Below are 27,977 nucleotides of genomic sequence, written 5' to 3'. Positions count from 1 at the left end.
TCTAACTACATTGGTACTGTTAAAGCAGCAAAAAACAAAAACAAAAAACAACCACCACCACCCCGCCCCAGTGTGGATGCAGTTATACTGGTAGAAGAGTGCTTAAACTGGTATAAGGCACCTTCATACTAGTATAAGTGTAGGGTTTTAGTGGCATAACTATGTTGGCAAAAAATCACCCCCCTAACCAACATAGTTGTACCAGTATAACTTAAGTGTAGACCAGGCTTTAGGTGCAAACACTGTATGAGAGCCACTTCCAAAATTTGCCATCATCAACCTCTTTGAACCAGATCCCAATGCTGCCTCCCCTACATTACCCATTTACAAAACACCAACACCACCCTTACCAGGTCCTGTATTTAATGAGTCCTGCAAAGAGAGAGAAAAATAGTTTATGTTCAATTTAAATACATTCAGTTGCAATAAGTTTAAGATAAAATAAAATCCCCTTAAGTACCATAGTAACCTCTGCTCTTGCCCGGATCACCGCAAAGCTCCCTGGGCAGATTCAATTTTTTCCTAAGGCAAGGGGCATACCATGCTGTATCTACCCATAATTCTTCACTCTAGGGACAGGAAGGTTTCCATTCTCTGTAAGAGGAACCATCGCAATTTAGCAGGGGAAATACTGAGGTGAAAATTTATCCTTCTGCCCAAGGATAAATCTACGATAGTTCAGAATGCAGAGTCATTGCAGCATTGTGAGTCAGCACATCTGACGGTGATCACCACAAATGACAGGCAATGCCCATATGGAACAGGCCAATTCTGGTCTAAAATGAAGGACATCTGTTACCAGCACTTATCCTGAGAGGTGCTCAGATCCCCCAAATCCCACAGAAGTGAAAGGAAATTGGGGGTGATCAGCTCCTTGTAGGTCCCTAGGATGTTGTGACACGGATATTATCCAATGTAACGTTCGCAGTGACTGCTGGGGACCCTCCCCAAGGCCCATGCTGCTTCCAGGGCTAGTTGAAAGCTCACAGCTATAATTCAATCTGGACTAGTGAAACACAGATGCCCCCACCACCCCTGCCTGACAGGGATTTAGAAGGGAATGAGAGGCTTGTTAAACAAACGTACCTGGTCCGCTGGAGAGCCTGAAAATAAATGTTAAAATAATTGGTTAATTTAGGGGGAAACGACCCTCTGTTTTGCACTTCCCTCTACTCCACGGCATAACTCAAGTGGCTACAGTGCCTCATCATCTTGACAGAAGGGACCAAAAGTGAGGCACTACAGACTTGCTCCAACGCCCACTGAAGTCAGTAGGAACCTTTCCATCCACATCACTGGGCTGTGGATCAGGCCCCAAATCGCACCCAGCTCTGCCAACGCACCTCAGGGCTGAAAACAACGCTTTGGTAACAAACACATCCTGAGCCGCGCTCTGCGGATTTGTGCCCGGCTGTGTGTGTGGTGGGGGATTGGGGGTGAGAGAGAGAAAGAGCATAGTGTGGTTATATTGCCCTAATGCCCATTAGAAATTAGACTAAGAACTGCATCCCCACCAACCACCACATCAGAGCAGTTGCAGATGTAAATATAGTAACCCATGGAGCCATCTACTGACAGCCTATTTGTTTGTCTCCATTACACACACACACACACACACACTCACACTCACTCACCTCCCTCCCCCTGCCCACTTAGGTGGTCTGATGGAATTTTCCTTCATTGTTGTCCCTTTTCCCTATCCTTGTTACTTTCTAAGCGGCAACACTTTTACCTTCACCTGGAGGGAAGAATACTTCGTCTTCTCAGAGACTGATTTGACACGACTTAGCCAAGAAGGGGTATTAAACAATGCAGTAAATTACCTTCCGTTACCCCTCTGCCTCCCACAACCCACAGCCAAACTCTGCAGCTTCCCAGTCAACATCTGTTCGGGTAGGAATCTCAAGATTGCTCCTAAATCAGATCTATATAGCCTGTACTTCATGTCCTATTAGAGTAAGTCTCTTCTAACATTAGCTTCAGCGAATCTGCCTGCAGGGAGATTTATTTTAGGGGGGAGGGATAGCTCAGTGGTTTGAGCATTGGCCTGCTAAACCCAGGGTTGTGAGTTCAATCCTTGAGGGGGCCATTTAGGGATCTGGGGCAAAAATCTGTCTGGGGATTGGTCCTGTTTTGAGCAGGTGGTTGGACTAGATGACCTCCTGAGGTCCCTTCCAACCCTGATATTCTATGATTCTATGAATCAGTCAAAGTTGGTTGCAAGATCCCACCTGATGCATGGTAGGGATTAAGTATCTTTCCAACTTGCTTGCTGGCTTTATGTTCCTTTACTGTATTCGGAGTAGTCCCCTGAAATGTATGTATATTTAGTACGGGGGACTACTTGAAATAGTCAGAATATACATATACACATACATACCCAGACGCACACAAGAGCTACACACAGTGAGTTACCATACTAGGAAGTGGATGGAAAACTCTTAAAAAAATGTCTTAATCTATTCAGAAATGGACATAAAACAGTGGATGACATTTAGTGCTAGTAAGAAAACAACTTCTGTCTATCAGATCATTCACAAGAAGCCGAGCCCGTTTAAAAACAGCTAGAATGTCAAAAGACTTACTGATCTTGCAGGGAGGAATAATTTCCAAGCATTCTTTGTGAGCACCTGCTCCACATTTCATGCAAAGATAGCCCTGATAGAAAGTTCCTCTGTGAAAACAGAAGTGGAAATTTACGATTTTTCTTCATTCCGGTCCCCTCCTTGATATTCCTCCCCAATTACCTGTTTGTTTTACTTCTTGCATGATAGTTTATTCTGTAAACTTTTTACCTTTTTTTTTTTTGCTAGTGACTAACATATGTGAAAGGTGCCAGATGGATAATCCTTCAGTGTATCCAACCTGCAGGAATAAGAGCACTAGGAAGGAAATGTGCCTCTACTCTGAGTTGGTAGGACCCACATCTAGGTAGCTCTGCCTTCTCCTTCATTCATTCCTCAGCTTCCCTGCTGATGGTGGCCCATGTGGGTGTATCTGTGCCAACGACAATCGTGACTTTTGCAACGTGGGCATGTCCCCCCTGGGAAGCGGATTGAAACAACCAGCTCATTTCATGTCGGGGCCCCGGACTCATCAGGTGGTAACCTGCAGTCACCTCTAACCTGGAGCTTCACGCTGGTGACTTAGCAGTGAGTAGACTCCCTACCCCTGTACCATCCCTGCAAGCCATCCACTTATGAACGCTACACCCTTAGGGAAGGCCAAACACCACCTGATAAAAGCCAAAAGTCAACACAGAGCCCTATTTCCCAGTTGAGCTTGCTGTACATCTGCAGAAGGCTCTACAGCTGACGTCATAATGTTGGCCTAAAATCTCAGCCATTTTCAAGCAGGGAAGGTTGGATAGGTTGGATATTAGGGAAAACTTTTTCACTAGGAGGATGGTGAAGCACTGGAATGGGTTCCCTAGGGAGGTGGTGGAATCTCCTTCCTTAGAGGTTTTTAAGGCCCAGCTTGACAAAGCCCTGGCTGGGATGATTTAGTTGGGAATTGGTCCTGCTTTGAGCAGGGGGTGGGGCTAGATGACCTCTTGAGGTCCCTTCCTGATATTCTAGGATTCTAAAGTCAAATTCATTCAATAAAAACTTCCATTGAGTCTAAAATCCCAGCAATAAGCATTGGTGTTTTTGTGCACAGGAGGATTAAGCAAAGATATCAAATTGGTCAGTGGGAACACACGAACAAACCGGAGGAGAGTGTATGATCTGTGTTTAAAAAGAACCTGACTCTCCTACAGTGTTAATATAGACAAATCCTCACTAGGCAGGACGTTATACTGCCACTGATGGGCATCACACTGAAAGGAGGACATACCTCTGGTGTAGTTAAACTATCAGACTCCTGGGATTTATTCCCAGCTCTGCCACTTGACCTTAGGTAAATCACTTAACCTCCCCGTGCCTCAGTTTACTTATCTGTGAAGTGGGGAGAATAGGATTTAGCCAACCTCAGGAGGCAGAGACGGGGAGGTGGTTTTTGAAACCTAATTTCTTGTGATGTGCTTTCAAATTTCCCCTATGAAATCATGCAGTATAAGTGCAAAGACCTATTACTAAATGATAGCCGGTCATTAGTTACCAGATCACGAGCTTGGAGGACTGTACGGCAAAAACCCACATGGATACAGTGTTTATTTGAATCCTGATTGGTTTAGCTATTAAATGCTATTGATGTTCCAAACCAATCCCATAAGATTGCTCCTGGAGAGGTTCTCAGAATAGCATAGAAAGACCAGCAGCGACAATGCACACAATTCAATATGCACAAGGAGTTTCTTAATGCAACATTTGTTGAGCTAATGATAATTTCATTAGCCATTGGGTAGGCCAAGCAATAAGCAGCCCCCATGGGCAGGTTATAGCTTCAGCGTCTGGTCCTTGTATGCAAGATTTATCTATAGCCTCAGGCCAGCAATTCTTGCTCCTTGCAGAAATTCTGCAATGATGCATAAAGGATTCTGTTTCCTGTCAAATGGCCAGATATTTATACCTGCTTTCCCATAGCAATGGGGCAGGGGTATGGACTGATAGCTCCTGTAGCTATGAGGCTATCCTGAGCATTAGGGTCATTTATGCGATACAGCAGAGGTGAGCTGGAAGTCTGGGAGTTAGGTGTGAATTGAGAGCAGAGGAAAGGAAAAGAATGAAAAGAGGGAATAAAAAAGACAAACCCATTTTAGATGTTGAAAACATCTAGCCAAAGGGCTGAGGAGTATGAATTTTAAGTCACAAAGAGCTCACACATGACAGTCTCCCATTATTGTGTCCCCGTGAAATGTCCGTTAGATCAGTGGTTCTCAACCAGGCGGATGCAAGCAGGTTTTGGGGGGCCACCAAGCAGGGCCAGTGTTAGACTCGCTGGGGCCCAGAGCAGAAAGCTGAAGCCCCCACCAGATAGGGCTGAAGTCCAGGGACCTGAGCCCCGCCACCCAAGGCTGAAGCTGAACTTCATTTTGTGGGGTCCTGTGGCGTGGGGCTCCAGACAACTGCCCTACCTGCTACCTCCTAACACTGGCTCTGGCTTTTATATGCAGAAAACCAGTTGTTATGGCACAGGTGGGCCACAGAGTTTTTATAGCACGTTGTGGGTGCCTCAGAAAGAGAAAGGTTGAGAACCCCCGTGTTAGACAGTGGACCCACTGTGTTGAATATGGAGTCCCCCAGAGGATGGAAGGCTACGCAGAATCCAGGTTTGGGGATGGGGAAACAGTCAAGAGAACTCCTGGTGGTTCCTGTATTGGATCAGCCAGCCTGCGATGCGACAGCAAGGGGTGTCAAGTAAGTGAGCTGCCCCCAATGTGGGAAGACAGCCAGGCTTGGTGTGGATTAATGAGTCAAAAATCTATAGTTCAAATACAACCACAAGCCTGGAGAGCTGGAAGACGCCCATGGGCCCAACTGCTCCACACAGGGAGCGGCTGAGTAGTGTGACTGTGATACTGTAGAGCTAACATCCTGGTTAATGACATGAGGGCATGGTTTGTGGGAAAGGCTTAGGCTGGAATTCCCATTGATCTTCAGCAGGTGTTGGGTACCTCTCTGCCCACTGTGCCTTTGAAAATCCCCCCTTTTGTGGGTCAGAGTAAATGCGGAACAAAGATGGCTCCATCTTAGGGGCAGAGAGGGGAGTGGCAAATACAGCACAGCTGTCAGTTAACATTGGGCATGTGTGTGCATGAAATACTGATAAAATCACAGTCTGTTCCCACCCAAATTTGTCCTCCCGGGTCAGGGCGAAGGGGCCTTATCACCAACGTGGATTTCAAATTCGCCATAGCCTGAAACTCCGCAGCTGACAAGTGGTAAGTCAGAGAATCTCAGGCCTGGTCTACACTAACCCCCCCAATTTGAACTAAGGTACGCAACTTCAGCTACGTGAATAACGTAGCTGAAGTCGACGTACCTTATTTCGAACTTACCGTGGTCCAGACGCGGCAGGCAGGCTCCCCCGTCGACTCCGCGTACTCCTCGCGCCGAGCAGGATTACCGGAGTCGACGAGGAGCACTTCTGGGTTTGATTTATCGCGTCCAGACAAGACGCGATAAATTGAACCCAGAAGTTCGATTGCCTGCCGCCGAACCAGCGCGTAAGTATAGACAAGCCCTCAGATTCCTACCCCTGCCCAACTCAGATCTTTTCTCGACTGGGTGAAAAGACCAGGGAAATGATGAATGAGCAATTACACTTTTTTTTTTTTTTTTAATGGACATGTTTCTAAAAAAAGTTTTCATCTGGAAGAGCCAGAGGAGCATTGCTCACCTTAAAAACATCTTGCACGCTTTGCAGTTGGTCGTCTTTTCAAACGTGTACATCTGGAAGTTGTGGTGATTCGCGCTGGCTTTTTCTGGCTTAATGTTGGACCTATCTCCAAAGAGGGGAAAAACCAAAACAAAAGACAAACCCCAAAGTTGTATCAACCTGCCCTTGCCAGACTTTCCAAGTTCTATGGTTGCAGCTACCGTCTGGATTTCAGTCAAAGTTTTGAAATCACAAAGCATGGTATAAGATCTCGCACAAGTGTAAAAGAATTAAGAGAATCATTTGGGGCTAGTGGTTGGGAGAGGGTTATGTGTGGTGCGTTAAACTTTCATTGATCTATTCACACATGATCCTGTCTTTCCCTCCTAAGTCAGTCATTAACTAGAATTCACCACTGTGCAGAAGGCCAATATGAGACCTACGCACTACTTATGTCCTCAAAATAGGGCTTAAATAGGATGCCACGCCCTTGTGCTGACTATCTGTGCAGATTTTAGCCCTTAACTCCGGTTGTTTGGTCAAATACATGCTCAACGTTGCATGCCATAGGTTTTCTTCCAAGGTGGCAATTTCTATAGACATCTTCCCTGCACACGCTTTTTGCATGAACCATTTGGTTAGATGCTATCACATAAGGCCCAATTCCGGAAGCCCTTTGTGCATGGACGTCCTATGGAAGTCAGTGAGAGTTGCAGATCAGAGCGCTGGGCTCTGAAAACTAGCAACTGAGTTGACCAGGCCATGTTTCATTAGCAGCAATGGTGTGTACCCCAAGATGATTTTTGCAGGGAAGCTTAAAACACTCACATTGCCATTTCAAACTGCTCCATCCACTTCCTCTTCATGTCTTCTGTCTTGCAGAAAAACTGGAAGCCCTGCTTTCCTTGAAGGTGAATCAGGTAGAACCCATATGACCACTGCAACAGGAAATCAAAATAAATGATCAGATGTTGGTTCTTTCACCCTTACCTCTTTGTCTGCTGAATGCTTAAGCAACAACATCTGGGGCGGGGGGGGGGGGGCGCTAATTCAGGTCCATTTGTCATCTGTTTTACTTGCCTCTGTGGTTACAATGGACCTCTCTGGTGATAAAAGCAGGAAAGTGGTGCAAAGACCAGCTTTGTATCTCTATTGTACCTTGCAACAAATGACTTAATGGTTGACTCTGGTGCACACCATCATCAACCAGAATTTCATGGCAGCAGATGGGAAAGAACCCAGATCCAGCAGCTGCAAAAAGCTCAGGTCCCTGCCATTAAAGCTAAAGGAGACTCTCCATTCACCATCAGCAATATAGAGCCTATGACACACATCCAACCTGCCCTGCAGAAGGCAGTGGTGCATATACACACTAGCCAGTTCACTACAATGTTAAAGAAAATAAAGTGGATCTCGTGGTTGCTTACCATTTTTCCATGAGACTAGAAAGCATAAGAGAGCAAAGTGGAAACACAATTCATTAAAAAACAAGGCTAGCAATCTCTCTTCAACATCACAGCAGCAAAGCCACCAATTATTTTCAAAATGGCACAACTGCTCCCTTGTTGCTATCCTGTACATTTTGTACCACACTAACGGGGTGGCCAAAGCTGCTAAGCTGTGGAGTCTACTGGGATGCAGATCTTCCTTTGTGTCATCACCTCAGCCCAAAACCAGGCTAAGTATGTGCATCTCTGATAGAGAAACTTGGTTTAGAAGAGTGTACCCAATGCACAAAGCCTGCCATGTCCATGCTAACCCTGAAAAATAGACACTTTCTACAGCTTCGAGGGTTGTCTGCTGAGGGACAGGTCCAAGAAGCTACAAAGATCCCACCAGACCAAGGCTTCCGCCACGACCTTTGGGTCAGCCATTTTTAAAGAAACAGCACTCTCCACCGGGAGATTTGAACTCCAGTATTGATAACTCCCACGCAGCACTAGGAAGGAGTAACCATTAGAGATGCCTTTTCCAGAACACTTATTGCTGGAGGTTCCACTCCCATTAGCTCTTCTGAACAACAGGCAATGATAAACCTGGCCACCCGGCCCACGTTCCCTCTCCCAATGATAACTCAGGAGCTAGTGCTTGAGAGCCCGAGAGCCGCTGTGCTTGCCATGATCTGCAGTCTAGAATACTAGGTTAGTATTCTGTAAAATGCACCGAGGCACGGGGAGCGTGAAGCTTGGAGCCCGGAATGAGACACACACAACTAACGCCCAGGCACCCGATGTGTGAATTGGAATAAGCATGTGTATGTCTTGCCCATTCTTCCCCATCCTCCATTCTTTTTTTTAGGTCATTTTTATCCTTTCCAATTTGTCTGTGAATTACTCTCTCTGAGAGTGGCTTCTCTAAAAGAACAGAGCAGCTTCCCCCATTCCAGTCAAGTCATTCTAACTTCTCGAGGTCTCTTTTGCAGGCCCCAGGTCCGGGGACCCAGGTAAGCCTCCCATTTCTAAGCTCCGTGCCCTGAAATCGAAGGGTTGATTGTCCAGATTTTACAAGCGTGATTTCTGTTTTAGAAGTCCAATGGGAGAGGAGGTGCCCTAGGACACTGACCTGCATGAGTATGAAAAGCTGTCCAAGAGAGCTAAGCCAGTTCCTTGCTCTGTCCACCTACCTTCTTAATGTCCTTGTTGTTCATGGGATCATCGGTCATCTTATGGAAAAGCAGCTCGATAATTTCTTTCAACTCATAATTGTATCCTTTCCTTTTACAGACGATAACCACTTTATCGAACAAAAATAAATACCTGCCAGAAACCAAATCCCACATCTAATTATATATACACCTTTCACAGAAAGCTCAGCGGAGAGGATTCCCCGGTCAGGACAGTGAAACGTTGCTAGCTATATAATGATTTAACATTGAAAGTGCTCGGTGTCAATGAAATGCTAAGTAACAACCAAATTAATGAGGATGAAACGTATGGAAACATAGGACGAAATATCCTTCTGGTGTCACTCAACTGACTATAAGGGAGACCATTTGGCCCATAGATCATCTTATAGGGAAAGGGATTAGGTGAAAAATAAAATTAACCTTCAGTTTGTTTATTTGGAAAAACTTCAGAACAACAGTTCTTTTTAGAAGAAAATGTTCTGACTCCTGTGATGATAGAGCTCTCAAAGGTGTTTCATAGACAGGCCACGTAGTGAGAAGACATGTCAGTTTTGCTTCCTGAGGCTCTTTTAACTGTAAACCAGAGCACCCAAGAGCTGTTGTATATTTCACTTGTAGGTAACCTCCAGGAAACATACAGTACTCCGTAATCATACAGAAAAAAGCTCCCCAGCTCTGTTTGAGACACCCTGAAATCAGCCACTGGAAAGGGCAACAGAGGGTCCTGTGGCACCTTTAAGACTAACAGAAGTATTGGGAGCATAAGCTTTCGTGGGTAAGAACCTCACTTCTTCAGATGCAAGAAAGGAAAGGTTCACCTAGCACACACAATCCCCTCAATAGGGATGCAGCTTTATTTGACTCTGCAAAAAAAAGAAGAAGACAGGGCTTTCCTCTGAGTGCCGTCTCTGCAGTGCTCAAAATGAGTGTAAGTGGCTTTAAACCTAACTACACGTCCTACAATTCCGCAGGTTGGCAGTGAATCTGAACGGAACAGAGAAGAGTCTGCATTTGCAAAGCCCAAGAGAGCTTTAGCCCCCCAAACAATGAGTTTTAAAGTAACAAAAAACAACCTAAGCATTTCACTGTGGATGAAACTTGTGAACTCTAGAATTGCCAGTTTTTTTATGATTTAACATCGGACTTGAAAGCTTCTGCCTCTGGGCATTGTGGGATATATGACTGGGGCCTGAGGAGAAACACTGGAAGTGAACACCCTCCAGGCTTTGGGAGAGTGCTAGTCAGCATCTAAACCTGGGCCTAGAGATGAATTTCACAGCTTACCTGTCACCTCCTTATAATGGGCCACACCTGCTTTCAAACACACTAAATTGCTGGGAGGCGGAGAGCTGAAATCCATACTAAGCTCTGACTTCTTATCTCTAGAAGATCGGGCCTCTTCAAACTAGATTGGCCAGCGCACTACAAAATGTATGGTAGGAAAAATCCTGCATTGGCAGAAGGATGAACGGGATGATTATCCCGTCTTTTCTGTGTAATGCAACACCCCCAGCTGGGTTGTCAGCAATGGGACTTGAACCTGAAGCCTCTGCACCTAAAAGCAAGAGCTTCTACTCTCCAAGCTTCTTTGGCTCAAAGACTGTAGGTGATATAAACCTCTGTGCTTCAGCCACTAGAGGGGGACAGAAAGCCACGCCATCTATCTGCAGGTTCCGCACACACCCTGGTCAGGGAACCTCAGGAGTCTGCCTAGGTCAAATTCTTATACCAGCCACCAAGCGTAAGGCGATGCCCCTGGGTGAGTCAGCACGAGCCAGGACTGAGCCCATGACCTATGGATCTAAACCCATTATGATTCTAAGACCGATGTTAAGCTGTATTAGAGCCCCCGGCTAGGGTGACCAGCCAGCAAGTGTGAAAAATTGGGACAGGGTAATAGGTGCCTATATAAGACAAAGCCCCAAATATCAGGACTGAATCAGGACATCTGGTCACACTACCCCAAGTGCATAGCAATAAGGAGCCCTGTGCTGCACTTAGCATTTGGAATGGTGTTTCTTGTAACTTGGCTTTCTGGGAGAACATTGTCTTTTTTCATTGTCCACTTCTTTGTTTCTTCGTTCACTCACCTGTCCTGCTTGGTGTGGTTCACTATGGAACGGACTTTCAGTTCACCGTCTATCTTTGGCCTCCCGAATTCTTCCAGTTTCCCTTGCTGCGGGTAGCAAAACGTATGTTAGCAATGAGAGGTTTTTATTTCTGAACCCAAAAAGTCTCTGAATGTGGCACAAAACGTAAAGAAACAAAGAAGACAGTTTTCAAAGGGCAATAAAGCCCCTCCTCCCCCACCAACACCCGAACAATCAGTTTCACACATACAGAATGGGAAGAGACGGTCTAGGAAGGAGTACGGCAGAAAGGGATCTAGGGGTTATAGTGGACTACAAGCTAAATATGAGTCAACAATGTAATGCTGTTGCAAAAAAAGCAAACATGATTCTGGGATGCATTAACAGGTGTGTTGTGAGCAAGACACGAGAAGTCATTCTTCCGCTCTACTCTGCGCTGGTTAGGCCTCAACTGGAGTATTGTGTCCAGTTCTGGGCACTGCATTTCAAAAAAGATGTGGAGAAATCGGAGAGGGTCCAGAGAAGAGCAACAAGAATGATTAAAGCTCTTGACAACGTGACCTATGAAGGAAGGCTGAAAGAATTGGGTTTGTTTAGTTTGGAAAAGAGAAGACTGAGAGGGGACATGATAGCATTTTTCAGGTATCTAAAAGGGTATCATAAAGAGGAGGGAGAAAACTTGTTCACCTTAGCCTCTAAGGATAGAACAAGAAGCAATGGGCTTAAACTGCAGCAAGGGAGGTTTAGGTTGGACATTAGGAAAAAGTTCCTAACTGTCAGGGTGGTTAAACACTGGAATAAACTGCCTAGGGAGGTTGTGGAATCTCCATCTCTGGAGATATTTAAGAGTAGGTTAGATAAATGTCTATCCGGGATGGTCTAGACAGTATTTGGTCCTGCCATGAGGGCAGGGGCCTGGACTCGATGACCTCTCGAGGTCCCTTCCAGTCCTATAATCTATGAATCTATGAATCCAGCTCAGATTTCAAAATGGGCCCCTAGCAAAGGAGAGAACCGCCACTCACCAAAACGTGAATCGCCTCACCAGTTATGTTAGCTGGGATGGACTTGAATACACAGAGGGAGAACATTCCATAGACTCAGTAAATAGAGAAGGTGCATTGGCGTAAGATTATACTGTAGGGTCTATCTTGAGTGGCAGAGTTCATATAAACAGTATCACCTAAAGCCAGATGGAATTCCAATAGGCGACAGTTACCACAGAAAACGACCCTAGAAGTGGTGTTAGAACCCTGAGGCTAGTTTTTGGGTTTGATGACAAGTCAAGTCAAGGATCTGGGTGCAAAAGTTTAGCGGTCAAGTAATTTTTGCAAGATTTCCACTCTGGGTGGCAGAAATCTCATGAGATCAGCTACTCTCGGGAGGTTTTCTATTGAAACTGCACTGGAACCAAAAAATAGAGGTCTTCCAATTTTGGCTCCCATCTGGAACCAAAACCAGAGATTTGGGGCAGATTTAGAGGCCAGAATCATGAATCTCTCTCGCCCCCCCAAGCCCTTGCAAATGCTACTCAATACAGCACTGTTATTGAGTGATATGAAACACTCCACCTACAGAGTGCTCTCTTTTTATTAAAAAAAGTCTTGAATCTTCACCGTTGACCAGAAAAATACATATTGTATACAGCTGTGCATATAATCTGTGGTTATTTCATTGCTGTGCTGTGTGGGTTGTGTATACATAATGAGAATAAATCCATAACATCCGCTACCGAGAAATGAAATTAAACACAGAGCAGAGCGTGTGTGGGATTGATTTGAAGCAAGCAATGACTGCTTTGCTAACATTTCATCTTCTGCATGTCACACCAGCTCTCAGACTGTAGCAGGGAAAAGCAGATGCTTAAAGTACCCATTCGCATTCCAATTTTTAAAGAGCCCCACACATCTCATTTCTCATACAGTTCATGACTTATCATGACTGTTCCAATCAAAACCTATGAGCTGGAATGGCCTACATCCCACTTGGGAGTTTTCTCAGGTTTCTCTTGAAAACTAGGGATTCTGTTTCAAGTCTGTTAAAGAATCATCTATTAAAGTCGACAGTGTCCTCCGGACTCAGGATAACACAGAGAGGTACACGGTGCGGAGTGTACTCCGCTCCCATTGATTTCAGCTGCACTTCAGCACATCAGTCCCTCATGTGGTTTGAAAGATAGATGTCTGGTACATATTTTTGGAGTTCTGTGCCCAGGAATATATTACTTGTGCTGCTCTTTCCCTTGTATACCGGGCTATACTCTTGTTCATAAAAATGTTTATTCATCTCCTCTCTCTACCCGCTTAACAGCGAAATAAAAACATTTTAAACAGCAGCCAGGTGTGCAAGAATTCATTTTTGGAAAAGGACAGTCCCCCAACATTAGTGGCATGCAGAAATAAAGTACGGGAAATCCTTTCAATGGAAAAAAATGACAGTCCCACATCAGGATCAAATAGATTTTCTAATGTATGGGTTTCATTTTTTGAAATTTGAACAAAATTAATACACAGATAAGAAGAGGTTGATCAAATACAAATTGGTCTTTTAAAGATAAGTACAGGTGATAAGTGAAATTTGTTAATACTTGTCTGGAGAGTTCAAGTATGTTAATAAAGATAAAATAAAAAGTTGGGGGCTAGGAGGAAAAGAGAAGATTCTCAAACTCACCAAGTTTTCTATAGATTTCTGAAATTCACGTATTTTCTTTAAGGTCTCTTTGTCTCTCTTGACTTCATTTATGTACATGGCCAAGTCCTTAAGAGAAAAACAAATGTTGATTCAGTATTTCTGTTTCCCTTCTAATCAAGAATCCTTAAAAAAACCAAAAACACTCGACTTAAGGAGTCACTTCAGAAAGTGAAGATATCAGCAGCTCTGTGGGAATCAAACAACCAACTAGCACATTGACTGTGTGTCGGAGAAAATACAAATCGGGGAACTCAGAACTAGCGCAAAATATTTCTGCTGGATGTAAAACAAGAATCAGTCAATTAAAACCAAGTAAGCAAGCCACCCAAGCATGTCTGGTATCACCGTCTATAATCTCTGCATCAGTACATTGCTCACATATATCAAGAGTGCTCAATATTCTGCCAGCTGTATCATTCAGCCCTTCCGAGACTCCTTAAGCATCTTGGCCCAAACATTCTCCATCCTTTCCCATGTGCCCTTCTAGGATTTTCTTGTTAAATACCTAGATAGGCGCTGCAACTCCACCGATGAATTAGCATTCGAAAGTATGACGGACTTAGAAAATCTTTAAAAGCACAGTCCTGACTTTCCATGCAGCAGCTACCTGAGCTGACGTTCAAGTTCCATCCAGCATAACTCTTAGAAAATAAAAAGCTTTCTGACTCTTCTCATTCTCCTCCATTCTCACGCAGTGCCTTCCACCTCAACACTCCCTTTTCTTTCAACTCCTTCTTCACTCCATTCACCATCATCCTAGTGCAAAAGGCACGTGCCAGACATTCTTAACCACTGTGCCTTTGACCATCCTCTGTCTATATATTCACTAAACAGACAGTAAGCTACGCTGGACAAGGACCATGTCTATATTTGCTCCTAAGCCTCTTGACAACTTTTTAGCACTATGGCCCCAATCCAGCAAACCCCTAAAAACATTTCAGTACTCCCACGTACTTCAATGTGACTTTAAACACGTGCTTAAGTGCTTTGCTGGATCGGGGCTTATTTCAGCAATACCACTGGAGTTCTTATAAAGGTAAAGCATCTTGCAAAATAACGATGGGAGTCCTGAACGCACATAACCATTTACAGCTGGGATGTCAGAGGTTAAGACATCTGTAAAAGAATTCTTCCAATACAAGGGAAAACTTTAGTGGAACTATTCCTGTGCTGAAAATAGTCACAGTAATCAAATGTGTCTTTGCATTACAGAGATCAGATTCCTCCTGGTTATTGCATTCTCCGGCCAAGTTCCCCAGTTACCTGAATTCTGACCCAGAGGGCAGAGAAAGACTTCTCTAACCCTTCCACCACACTAATTTCTTACTACATCTTTAACAGTATTTTTTAATATATTTATGGCCTGTCATGTAGATGCCTCTGTCTTTTTTCCCTCAACTATAATTCTTGTCAGCTTGGATTAAATCTGAACACCACAGAATTTTTCAAGACATCCCCTCGGGTGCAAACTTTCTACAGCTTTCCAACATAAGAAGGATTAATCACAGATGATAATCATAATCTTAAATGACAATAGTTATATAACATCACATAACACCAACACTGACTATTTAAATGGGTAACAGTTAGGACGGGGGAAAAGGGTAAAGTGATCAGGTGAAGTAAGATTCCCCTGCATGTCAAAGTCACCTGAAGCCACTTCCCTTCTCATTTGCTTCCTCCTATGGAACAGGCCATCTTGCAAACATGGGAGAAACACAGCCTTGAGATCTACAGTGAACCATCAGCTTGACCAGATGTGCAAACTGGGCTCCTTCACAAGGTAACAAGCATTAAAGCAACCTTTGCGTTGTACGCAGTGATTTGTGTGCAAGACTGTGCACCCAGGCACAGTCTTGCACACTGTGCGTATGCTAAAGACTTACATGTGCAAATCTTGCACAAATGCCATTGCCTTGTGCTAGTTCATGCAAATGACCATGCATGGAAAATCAGAAGTGACGCTGAAGCCCCTGGGACAATTCAGCTCTAGGCTTGGCTAACTAGATGTCTGGGTTTCCCATCACTGGTGCATAGGTGCCCTAGAATCGTCCAGATAATGAACAAGGCTGGACTCCAGATGAAATAAACCATTTGAAAACTAAGCCTAGATTTTCATACCAATTAAAGTAAAATTTTGATGTTTCCTGTGACCATGGCAAGTCCAACACTGAGTCAAATCTATACCTTCGTGATGGTGTGAAAATGGAAGCAAACGATCCTGTCTGATGGCTACTGGCAGCTTTATAAAGAAAACACTGAACCTTTAGCACAGCCAGGATTTTTTATTATTAGCATTGCATCTTAATCAACAAAGCCTGATCTCTTCAAAAACACACAGCCCCCAAAGGAATCAAATAGTGGAAAGACAGAATCCTGCAATGCGTGAAAATGTCTCTGTGACTCTCTCCCTTTTTTAAACTATCCCCACATTTCACTAATCGCCCAGTGAACAGTGAATTTTTCAGGTGGGGAGTTCTGGATATCAGACGGAATAGCTCACACCAGCACTCGTGGTATGTTTACACTGCAAAAAAAAGACCCACTGTAGCAAGTCTCAGAACCAAGGTCAAATGACTTTGGCTCACGCGATGGGGCTAAAAATAGCAATGTAGACATTCAGGCTCAGGCTGGAACCTGGACTCTGGAACCCAGCGAGGGGGATGCTCTCAGAGCCTGGACTCCAGCCTAAGTCAGAATATCTACATTGCTGTAAGCCCCATAGCGTGAGCCCGAGTCAGTTGACCCGGGCTCGGAGACTTGCTGTAATGGGTCTTTTGTTTCTGCAGTGTAGACATACTCTCAGACAGTGAAAAGTGGGGGAAGGGAAGGACACATCATGACTCTTTCTTTCCATATATTTAAGGGATTGATTTATTTTCAAAGAGTCTCCTTCCCAATTCCTCTCCCGCCATTTAATTCCTTGCTCACCATCCAGGTTTATATTATAAATCTCTGTCTATCCATGGACCTGAGTAGTTCCCCCCCCCCCCAATCCCACCCATACATTGGTTGAAGTTTCCAACACAATGGGAGAACTCTCAGGGATAATAGTCAAAACGAGTCAAGCTCTATGGGTCTGACTCAGTGCCCACTGAAATCAATAGACAGACGCCCATCGACTTCAGATCAGGCCCTATATCGTAATAGGGACCGTTCCCCCTCCCCCCCCAGGCATTACTCTGGAAAGTGCTGGGAATCCTTAATTCCCACTGACTGTGGCAGGAGTCAAAGGCACATAGCAGGCAACAGCCTTGGGCACGACGGATGTAATTCTTGATCCTTGCAGTACGAAACCAAACAAACTTTCAATTCACAGTTGGTCAGGAAGGTAAGAAGCCCCACACAGCATTCAGGGAGTCATAGGCAGCACTTAGATAATTCATGTTGCAGAAAGAAGGGCTTTAGAAAACTACTTCGGTGGAACCCACAAGTTTAGCTTTGTAATGGAAGAGAACCAAGGTAGGTCAGTGCCTGTTAGCAGCAGTACATCAGACTGCAATGTCCTTCAAACAACCTTCATGTTCCCATGACCTACATACCAGCTCTGGATGCACTGGCTAGCAGGGATGATGACTAAAAAGGTCACTCAACTTAAGTCCTAGGAAACGCAGCGTCATTAGAAAAGAAGCTGATCCTTAGAGGCAGAAAACAAACAACGCGATCTCAGAACATAGAGGGCAGCTCAGTGGTAAATGTTCTACAGGGTCATGAAGACAATCTGGGTTTAATGACTGGTCCTACAGGCTGATTCCGCTCTGAATTACATGACTGGAAAACCAGAGAAACCTGCAGAAAACTGTGACGAAAATGCATTTGTTTGTGTTGTGATTTTTCTCAAATTTGGGGGTTTCAAGGTTTTCATTGAAACTCACAAACTTTCAAACACACAGAAATTTCCATTTTGCAGACAAGACGTTTTCCATCAGAAAGACCCAAACAATTTAGATGGAAAAATCCCAACCCACTCCACTCAGTGGTATTCGGATCTGGATGATGGTGCATCCCCAGCTATGCTCCATGCAGACACGGTACACAAACACAGAGGGACAAATTTCCACAACACTGATGTCGATTCGAAGTAACGCCACACACGTCAATGGAGTCACTCCAGATTTACACTGGTGAAAGCGAGAGTCGAATGTCACAGTACATCTACATACAATGGTTAACAGTGCAAAATTGCCAACCAATGCCGGCTTCCCACTGTGCTTTGGAGAGGAGATAATGGTGCCAACTATGCATTTGTTGTGAAATGACTTACTAGAGGGCATATGCATATCCTAAAGGAAAAGACATCTCTTTCCTCTGCCCGGATGTGTTACACTTTTCCCTCTGAAGTTTTTGCTATACATAATTGACCTTCCTTCCCCCCGCAGCTAGAAGTATTGCACCTGAGTAGTGACACACATCTCTCCCTGCAGCTTTTGCAAAGAAAAGAAGAAGCATGTTTATGGAATCTTAACACCTCCAAGCTGAGCGATCTGAAACGACTATGTCTGAACTCTTCGCAAGCATCACTATCTTTGAAGAAATAAGTCTTTAGGTTTTAAGCTCTTTGGGGCAGGAATGGTTTCTGTTGTGTGTTTGTACCGTGCCTAAAGCAATGGGGCACTGACCTCTTGGTGCTACTGTAACACAGATAAATAATAATAGCCTAGACCCTGATTGATCTCCATCATTTCAGCCTAACGTTCAAGGGCATGCTGCTTCTACCCGTTCCCTGCGGGTGGAGTGCGTCATTCATCTCCTACCTGCATGGCTTCCAAAGCTTCCTTGAGTTGTTGCTTTTCTGGCCGATCAGACGAATGGCTGAGAAGCTCCTGCAAAAAATATTCTGAGCATGTTAGGAAAGTTTCACACACTACTGCCCACCTCATGTAACAGCGCACAATACAAGCAATTACTACATGCCACTGTGCACATATAGCAACGAAGCTGTGGCAGTCAGTCAGCAGCTATAACCATAAGGAGACGAACCAGCAAAGCTCTTGGTGGATCTGTTACACTGAGCTGACGGGAGGAATTTCACACATAATCAGATTATTTTATATTCATTAACTGCCTCTCATGGCTAACGAGTGCGGAATTACCCTTGGTCATTGTACTTTAAAAGATGGCACAAACATTATGTTGTGTTTAAGCAGCTGTAGTAATTATTTCATTTAAAGATAAAAAATCCCTCGCTCTGCTGATTCCATTTGCTACGGGAAAAGCCCAGAGATGCTACGGCAAGAACGGCCACCGCAAAGAAAATTTTGATTCTGAAACACTTACTTTTAATAGGAGATGATACTTCAAGACCCTTTGCATTGGTACCACCAACAGATCTTGCAATTTAAACTTCCCATCCTGAACCTTTAATGTGCATTCCTAACAATGAAATAAAATCAATGGAGAGATGGGAAAAAATTCTTCTCAATCTGCTTTGTTTTGCTTCTGTAAACTCTCAAAGCACAATGCATTATTAGTTCCTAATTTTTCCAGTAGGGGCACTGGGGTTGGGGTGGATGTCCCAGTTCCATCATGTACACAGTCCCGCCTCTCACTTCCACTCCGGCAGAGCTGGTTCTGGGAGACCTAGGTCTGAGTCCCTTGCTTCCTCTCTCCAGGCAGGGGACAGAAGTGCTGGGAGCAGACTACCCAGCCTCCAGGGGAGTAGAGGAGTGGCACCATGTTTCAGAATGCTCAAGTAGTGACCACTCCAGCTGATTCAGGGGCAGCACTGGTCGGTTCTGACGGGAATCCGTTCCAGTCCAAAGAGGGGAAGTAATGGCTGGTACATAGTGAGTGACTGCCCCAAATCCACTGGGAGGGGGGACCACCTAGAAAGAGAGAGCATGTCTCCCTTATCCCAGACAATATTAAACTATAAGACTAATGCATTGCGATGGGCCTGATACAATGTGTATTAGGCTACGCAGAGAGATAGGCTCTGCTAACAAGCGGAAATGTAATTAAATAAGGAGAAATGGATGAACAGCTAGAGGTCACAGCAGTAGCGCCGTGGGGACTGGGCATAATCTGGATCGTAATATTTTAATGTGAGAGCCGGGAGGCGGGGCTTATAAAAAGGGATTCAGTTTGTAACCACATTATTGCATTTGCACGGTGAATCACAGGCCATTTGTGGACAATAAAATAACATGCAGAGGCAGCCCAGCAATTTGAGATTAACATCACGAATGAAGCAGGAATTACAGCTGGAAACAAATAGCAACTCAAGTAGCCTGTCCTTTCTGGGTCCTCTACCTCACAGGGGTGTTGCGAGGACAAATACACTAAAGATTGTGAGGCGCTCAGCTACCACCGTAGTGGGGGCCACAGAAGTGTCTAGACTAGATAGAGAGCTCATCACTCGTCTGGTAGCCCAGGCGATACAGATTCCTATTGATGTAAACTCTGCAGAAGAGAAGAATGAGGGGGGATTTGATAGCTGCTTTCAACTACCTGAAAAGGGAGTTCCAAAGAGGATGGATCTAGACTGTTCTCAGTGGTGGCAGATGACAGAAAAAGGAGTAATGGTCTCAAGTTGCAGTGGGGGAGGTTTAGGTTGCACATTAGGAAAAACTATTTCACTAGGAGGGTGGTGAACCACTGGAATGGGTTACCTAAGGAGGTGGTGGAATTTCCTTCCTTAGATGTTTTTAAGGTCAGGCTTGACAAAGCCCTGGCTGAGATGATTTAGTTGGGGATTGGTCCTGCTTTGAGCAGGGGGTGGGACTAGATGACCTCCTGAGGTCCCTTCCAGCCCTGATATTCTAGGATTCTAAAGAGAAGATGGGTTTGGTGGTCTCGCTGTCCTTCCCCAAGGAGCTATTTGGGCACACAACACAGGAGATAGAACAATTCAGTCCCCAACGCCGAGTCACTGTAAGTAGGCCCATGTCCCCATTGACTTCAATAGGTTGTAACAGCTTACGCCAGAACTGAACGTGGTCCAAAAATCTCTGCTCAAGGGAGGCACAAGACTGGAGCATCGGCGGGAGGAAGGGCTGGGCTGACCCAGAGCAGGAGCTGCCAGAGCTGTGCGTGGAAACTGCCCGCAATGCACCTGGCTCCAGCAGCACAAACATCTGCCAGAAATTCAGCACCAATGACATAGGTGCCTGATCCAAAGCCCACTGGAGTCAATGGAAAGACTCCCCCAGCTTTGGATTGGGCCCAGAACGCCCCAACGACAGAGGCAGGGAGTGATTTCATCTTCCTGGGGTGGAGCCGTCACAGAGGTGACTTTCTCAGGCTTGGGGGGCAGGAGCAAGGCTGAGAGTTATTCACACATGCAGCCCTATGCCGCTTTTGAAAGGTGAGGAGGTTGCCGATGGGCTTTATAGAGGGGGGAAATGGCGGGTGGGAATGACAGGATATGTGGGACGCCTGCTGTGCTGAGCTAGTCCGATCCACTGTTACAGCCTTTTTACGGGGGAGGTGGGCTGAATGATCCAGGGGCCAATCCTATAAAGTGCTGATCTTCCGGCGACATCAACAGTGATCTTCCATGGGGCTCAGTGCAGGAATGACTGGGGGAAATCCTCTGGTTTGTGTTAGGTAGGAGGTCAGAGAGGATGATCCTTCTGGCCTGAAAATCCATGAATCTCTAAATGGGCGCTGAGGGTGCTCCACACCTTGCAGAGGGACGATGAATCGGGTCTTTTCCATCATCCATGGCTGTCATTGATCATGACACAACTGGCTGGCTGGGCTTTGGGGGCCTTCCTGCTACGAAGCCAGAGTATTTAAAGAGGGGGGGGGCGGGGATGAAACACATTCATGAAACAGTCTAAACATGGCAGCTTTAAGCCTTACACCTGCGTAGCCTCCATGGCGCAAGAGGCCGATTCTGCCCCCTGCTCCGGACAGTGGCTATTAAAAAGCTACAAGGGGCTAGTGGGAACTTCTCTAGCACTGGCCCTGCAATGGGGTGGGAGTGGGAGGCCGATGGGCAATAGTACAAGGTACTATGGAGATTCGGGGCTGCTCAGTGGCCCAAGTGAAGAATGCCTGGGCTGCTCTGATTTATGCCAGGCGGCAGACCCCCCAATCTGAGTGGCTGACGCTATCTTTGCTGCCAACCCCCTTGTGCTGCCCCAGAATCAGCCCCCCCAATTCTTCCTTCCCTCTTTCATCAAAGCTATTGGGAAATTCGCCTTAATCATTCAATCCCAGCAGCCGTGTCTAAACCCGACAACGCAGTAAATCCAGGAAGGGAGGCAGAACTCAAAAGAGCTATTGGACTGAAAGCCCCATGCGTCATCCCAGTCACCCCCACATCCACTTACCTCAACTTTTTGCCTCACATCCTCTTTGCTTGCAATGAGAGCGTTGAGCGTATTTTGGGCGCATTCCATATGGCTGCAGTACTCGCCATAAATCAATAGCCTGGAAAGGATTTAATCAGAAACATTTGCCGGCAGTTATTACTTAATATAAAAAATATGGGAGAGTGCAAAGCAAACAGCTACTCCCCCGATATAACTGCCCAATGAAGTATTAACACTTTTTTATGGAACCGCTTTTTTAACATCGAAACACTGAGGCTTTCAGAGACGTGTGTTCGAGCCTGTGTGGGAAATTCGGTCACCAAAATTAGGATCGTGGGGAGTAGGGTGACCAGATAGTAAGTGTGAAAAATCGGGATGGGGTGGAGGGTAATAGGTCTCTATATAAGAAAAAGCCCCAAATATCGGGATTGTCCCTATAAAATCGGGACATCTGGTCACCCTAGTGGGGAGGAGAAGGGACATTTCAATTAATCTGCCCTCCCATTACAGAAAGTAAAGTGGCTCATCCCTCAACTGCCAGGTCCCAGAGCCCTGGCATAATTCCAACACTGGCCTGTAAAATCCCTAAATCCAAGTTTGCTTGGGTGAGACCAGATGTTAAACTATAATTGTAGGGTGCAGTGCTAATACCCCCCCTGCTCTGGATTGCTATGAAGTTCCTGTTCACGCAGTGGGAAAGGACCCTTTCCTTTTTCCTCTTTCCACTGACTGAGGAGCTCCAAAACAGCCCAATAGAGGGAGTCTGCCTATCCGGCTCTGCTTCTACTTCTCCAATAGCGTATTCTGAGAGTCGCACCTTCCCTTCTCTTGTCAGACACCAGTGTTGGGGTTACTAGGCCTGCCTGAGCCAAAGTTCTTCCAAGGACAGCAACACCAGTTTCTTTTTTAATAACTTTCTGAACAGAGATGGGTCTGGCTCAAAACTCTGGATCAAAACACATCAGGACTTTGGAAAAGTCTGTATCTGAATCCAGATCCCAACTTCCTACCGAGTTCTTAACTCTATAGGGAGTAGGGTGACCAGACAGCAAGTGTAAAAAATCAGGAGGGAGATGTGTGTGTGGGGGGGGTAATAGGCCTCTATATAAGAAAAAGCCCCCCAAATCAGAACTGTCCCTATAAAATCGAGACATCTGGTCACCCTAATAGGGAGCTGTACTGAAGTCCCAGAGCTCAACACCCTTGTTTCATAGAATCATAGAATATCAGGGTTGGAAAGAACCTCAGGAGGTCATCTAGTCCAACCCCCTGCTCAAAGCAGGACAAATCCCCACCTAAGTCATCCCAGCCAGGGCTTTGTCAAGCCTGACCTTAAAAACCTCTAAGGATGGAGATTCCACCACCTCCCTAGGTAACCCATTCCAGTGCTTCACCATCCTCCTAGTGAAAATTTTCCCCCTAATATCCAATCTAAACTTGACTGCAACTTGAGACCATTGCTTCTTGTTCTGTCATCTGGTACCACTGAGAATAGTCTAGATCCATCCTCGGGTATTGTTGTTAAATTATTATTTGTAGTATTATTTAAAGTATTAAGTAAAGTATTATTTGCAGTAGCACTTGGGAGCCCCTGTCATGGACCAGGACCCCATTGTGCTAGGAGCTGTACAAAACACAGAACAAAAAGTTAGCCCCTGCTTCCAAGAGCTTGCAACCTGGATATAATACCACAATCTTGTGGCTCAAGGCTATCTACAGGACAGATATATTAAAAAAGAATCTGTTTCAGGAAGGAGCATTAAAAAAAAAAAAAAAAAAAAAACCTGCCTCCAGGAAGAATCTCCTTCATAGAATGTTATGAAACGGCTCCATCAATGGTAAGCAAATACACCACCCCACGCACCGTATCTCGTATCCGATGATTGCAATACAAATCGCACTGCCCACATACCAAATGGAGCTGCGAGGATGCATTAGCAATTATGTAGTTAATGTACCTTGACTCCAGTGGCCCAGGGGCACCCGTTACACTGTGTATTTCGTTGCCTCCCCCAAACCATACATCTAGAGATCAACAAGCCTGTTGAGCTGGGCGTCCCCAGAGTCAAAGCCGTGGATGCTGTCCAAGGTGCAGGAATGAATGGATGGGCGACCTCTATTTAAAGTTCACCCAGGGTCCTACAGCTTCTCCCTCCCCAAACAATATTACCCCTCTGATTCATTTCCGTTAACTCACTTCCCCCATTTGATCCTAGGTAGCTTGATGTTTAAACAATAACCCTTAGAAAGCCTATTGGGAACGATACTGGAGAGTCACTGGTCATTAAGGTGCCTTTCCTCCTCGCTGTACGTTGCATGCAGTTTATTCAAACTGGACATTGTTAGGGGAGGTTAGTGCGCTGAACTCTGAATCAGACTGGCTCTGGAGGTTCAGTAAATCCAAAGGTAAATGGTGCATGCACACCACAAATCCTGCACGCGCACCACTGAATGCAGAGGCTGCTAAACAGTGAGCACTCCTGCAGTGAAGTGTTTTCTTGAGATGACAACGTAGGCAGCAATACCCCCCGCCCCATGTCTTAATAGGCTTTTCCCCCCCTAATCACTTCTGCTCAGTTCACACCAGTGCAATTTGCAATAGCGGTGCAATTTGCAAAAGCAGATCATGTGCTGCATTAAAGCAACAAAACAACCTAGATCTCAGGAGGCTTAAAAGTAAAATAAAAACCTTTCAATTGAGAAATGTATTTAGTTTCTCCAACGTGGCTCACAGCACATCCTGCCAATGCCATAAAACTACATAACTGGCTTCCAGCCACACTGTGACAATGGCCAGGCTGCTGGTGTGCTAATATCCCCACCTATCAAACTGACCTGTATTGTCTCTGTTTCCTTGTACTTCCCTGTTTGTCTGTCTGTCTGTCTGTCTGTCTGTCCGTCCGCTGTCTCGGTTTATACTTGGATTGTAAGCTCTTTGGGGCAGGGGCATCTTATTTTGTTCTGTGTTTGTACAGTGCCTACTGCGGTGGGATCGTGGTCCGTAACTAGGCTCTTAGTACAGTAATACAACGAAACCATAACATTTTCCAAACCACAAGTGTTCATGTTTGATGAAACAACCAACACCATATCCAGGCCTCTCTTTCATTTAAGGGCCCCCAGGCATTTATCATTATTACTTAAGTCTCCCAGCACTCCTGTGAGGTAGGCAAATATGAGCCGTGTTTTACAAACAGAAGCAGCGTGACTTGCCCAAGGTCACAGAGCAAGTCAGTTGCAGGACCAGGTAACAGCAGCTATGACGCCTCAAGTTCAGTCCAGACTATGTGATGTTCCTTCCCTTCTAGCAAAATGCTCAGAAAGGACTCAGCAATTATTATTATTTGCATTACCGTAGAAAACTAGAGGCCTCAACTGAGATCGGGATCACATTGTACGAGGTGCTGCACAGACACCAAGTAAGAGACAGTCCCTGCCACGAAGAGCTTACTGTCTAAACAGACAAGACAGACAAAAGGTGATGAAACGGAGCATTAACATCATTTTCCAAAGGAGGAGCTGAGGCATCGAAAAATAAGGCCCTGATCCTGCAAAGACCCATACACATGTCAAATCTGCGGTACGAGAGTAGTCTCATCAAACAACCCTTTGCAGGTGCCGAATAATTGAATGGAGAGATTTATGGAACACTCAATACCTGATGAAGCTGCAGCCAATACAGATTATATCCCTCTGGCTTTTTCCCTTAACAATATCTCAACATGTTCAGTAACATGCAGCCAGTTTAAAAGGAGCTCCAAGAACATATATTCTAACCCAACAGGTGGTTATATCTTGGCCCATGTTTTTGACTCATCTACCTACCTATGGTATTTCTACAGGGCCATATCATCTAAACCCCAGTATACGTCCAGCTAGTGTTGCCCTACTGTTCTGGCCATCTAGCAATAAAAATGAACCACAGTATCAAATAACATCTTGCCCGTCGCACGCGAGGACCTCAGGGCACTTTGCACGCAGTGATGGAGACAGTCTCACCTCCCCCCTGGGAGAGGTTATGTCAGTGTTCAGAGCTGGGTGAAATCTTTTGACGGCATCCTCATCCCCGCGCCAATGCGTGTTAACAATTCCCCCCACGAAACAGTCCCTGGATACACAAAACAACCCCTGGCCAAATCCCCTAGGTTTCAACAGGGCCAGGACTTTGCCCACCACACAGTCTTTAAAATGCCAGCTCACTCTATTTAAAAGCACATTTCAGTAGCCCGTACAAGTAGCTTTAATACATCGATAACGGAGCGAGCCCATAGCGAACATTCAAGCATCATGCAGAGGCCACATGGATTAGTGGTGAACCCATTTACAAGGGGAAGATTAGATTTTTTTTTTCTGGAACAGGGGCGGTCGCATAGTTCTTGCTGTCCTGGGTGGGAGAGGGTGCAGTAAAGTGTTTGTTGGGATTTGGGAGCCTCGAGGCGCACTGCTGTGTGGGGAAACAACAAAGTTCTTATGGATCCGCCTGTTCTCACGAAACACACATTGAAAACTCCTCGAGTGCACTTCTCCCCTTGTCTTAACAGAACTTGCCCTAGCAGAGAGGTTCCCACAGGCCATTCTGGGAAATGTAGTTCTCACAGCTTTAGAGAGGTAGGATAGCGTGATGGTGACATTATTGGAGTGGGCCTCAAGAGGGGAGGTTCAATTCCCTTGTCTGCCACAGACTCCCTGTGTGACCCTGGACAAGTCACTTAATCTCTCTGTGCCTCAGTTTCCCCCCCCCCCCCCATCTGTGAAATGAAGGCAATACTTCCTTTCTCCCATCCTCTATCTGTTTAGGATGCAAGCTCTTGGTATATTCTCTCTTGCTATATGCATGCATGGCATTTGGCACAATGGGACCTTTTAAGTTCTACCCTAATAAAAACAATAAAATAATGTATTAAGCAAGAATGCCTGGCAACAAATTTACAACAATGGCATATGCTAAACAGGAGATGAGTTACACAAGTGGGCAATGCCTCAGCATGGAAACCAAAGCACCAGTGCTAGTGAGAAACGGCACGAAGAATGCCACACTTCCATAGATCAATATGGCTTGGAAGAGGGAACATCCACTAAAAAGTACAGTGCTGGCATCTCCTGTGAATGAAGGTGGGGAGTCACCGTAAAGGAGGAGGGGACTACAATGGAAAACGGACCCCCACAGAATAAGAGCCAGGGTAGATAAGTAGCTTATACAATTCAATGTACATAAATCTTATGAGGCTTAGGATAAAAGCAAAGGAAGGGAATACGCCTTCAGATGTCATTCGCTAGAGACCCTCCAAAGGAGAAGGATTTTAAGATTATACTGGAGGGAAAAAAACATATCTGAGACCTTTGGCAGAGTGAAGAAACCAAACCCCAAACCAGACACAGCTGTTCTGCTTTGAACATTATTAACTGTAGCCTTTAATAAGGGACAAGCAAGGCCAGATTGGGAATATTCTGTGCAGTGCTGGTCACTGTATTGAAAAGAACTGATAGCCGCTCAACAGCAAATGGCAACCAGAATGACACAGGGGCTTGAGGGTTTGCTCAGAAAGGCTAGGGGGGAAAAATATGTTGGCTGACATATTTCAATGGTTGATCTAACAACCGTGGGGGGGGGGGGGAGGGGGAGAGAGAGACTTAACCTTGTCTGTCTCTGGTCTCTCACTGGCACCTCCAGCCAGAACTGCCCTCTTGACACAAGTCTACACTCAACGTTCAGATTCCAGAGCATGCTTCCTAGTGCACAGCCAGTTCACCATGTTGAAACAGCTGTCTTTGGTAATCAACATGAATTTGTTTTACGGGGAGGGTGCCCCGTTAGAAAGGGATGTTGATGACAGACCTTCCTCATAGCAGCGAGCCGAAACGGGGGGACTTGGACTCCTTTGCTAAAGAAAATAGTTAACAGGCAAAAGGGAGAGGAACTCTTTTCTTAGCCCCGTATCAGAAATGGACAGCTTGCTTTGGGCCTTGTTTGCACTTCCAATTTTTCACGTGGCAAGGTGCCGAGGAACTGTGTATCTTCCGTAGACACGAGTGGCACTGAAGTTTCAC

At 45.4% G+C, this 27,977-nt stretch overlaps 1 protein-coding gene across 2 annotated transcripts in view; it reads right to left on the bottom strand.

Moving 5' to 3' along the window:
* VAV2 (vav guanine nucleotide exchange factor 2) overlaps positions 1–27,977 on the bottom strand; it is a 322,511-nt gene that overhangs the window by 18,963 nt on the left and 275,571 nt on the right. For both annotated transcript variants that reach the window (XM_054007273.1, XM_054007272.1), the window contains exons 9-19: positions 21,948–22,047; positions 18,946–19,041; positions 18,423–18,491; positions 13,648–13,734; positions 10,978–11,063; positions 8,885–9,017; positions 7,090–7,199; positions 6,283–6,384; positions 2,586–2,674; positions 1,087–1,103; positions 351–372 (exon numbers count right to left, since the gene is read on the bottom strand). In XM_054007273.1, the coding sequence (XP_053863248.1) occupies positions 351–372; positions 1,087–1,103; positions 2,586–2,674; positions 6,283–6,384; positions 7,090–7,199; positions 8,885–9,017; positions 10,978–11,063; positions 13,648–13,734; positions 18,423–18,491; positions 18,946–19,041; positions 21,948–22,047 (911 nt within the window). The remainder of the gene's footprint in view (positions 1–350; positions 373–1,086; positions 1,104–2,585; positions 2,675–6,282; positions 6,385–7,089; positions 7,200–8,884; positions 9,018–10,977; positions 11,064–13,647; positions 13,735–18,422; positions 18,492–18,945; positions 19,042–21,947; positions 22,048–27,977) is intronic.

This window comes from Malaclemys terrapin, chromosome 17, assembly GCF_027887155.1.
Source record: "Malaclemys terrapin pileata isolate rMalTer1 chromosome 17, rMalTer1.hap1, whole genome shotgun sequence".
Taxonomy (NCBI): domain Eukaryota; kingdom Metazoa; phylum Chordata; order Testudines; family Emydidae; genus Malaclemys; species Malaclemys terrapin.
Note: the sequence above shows the minus strand (reverse complement) of the source record. Positions and strands in the feature narration are given on the sequence as shown.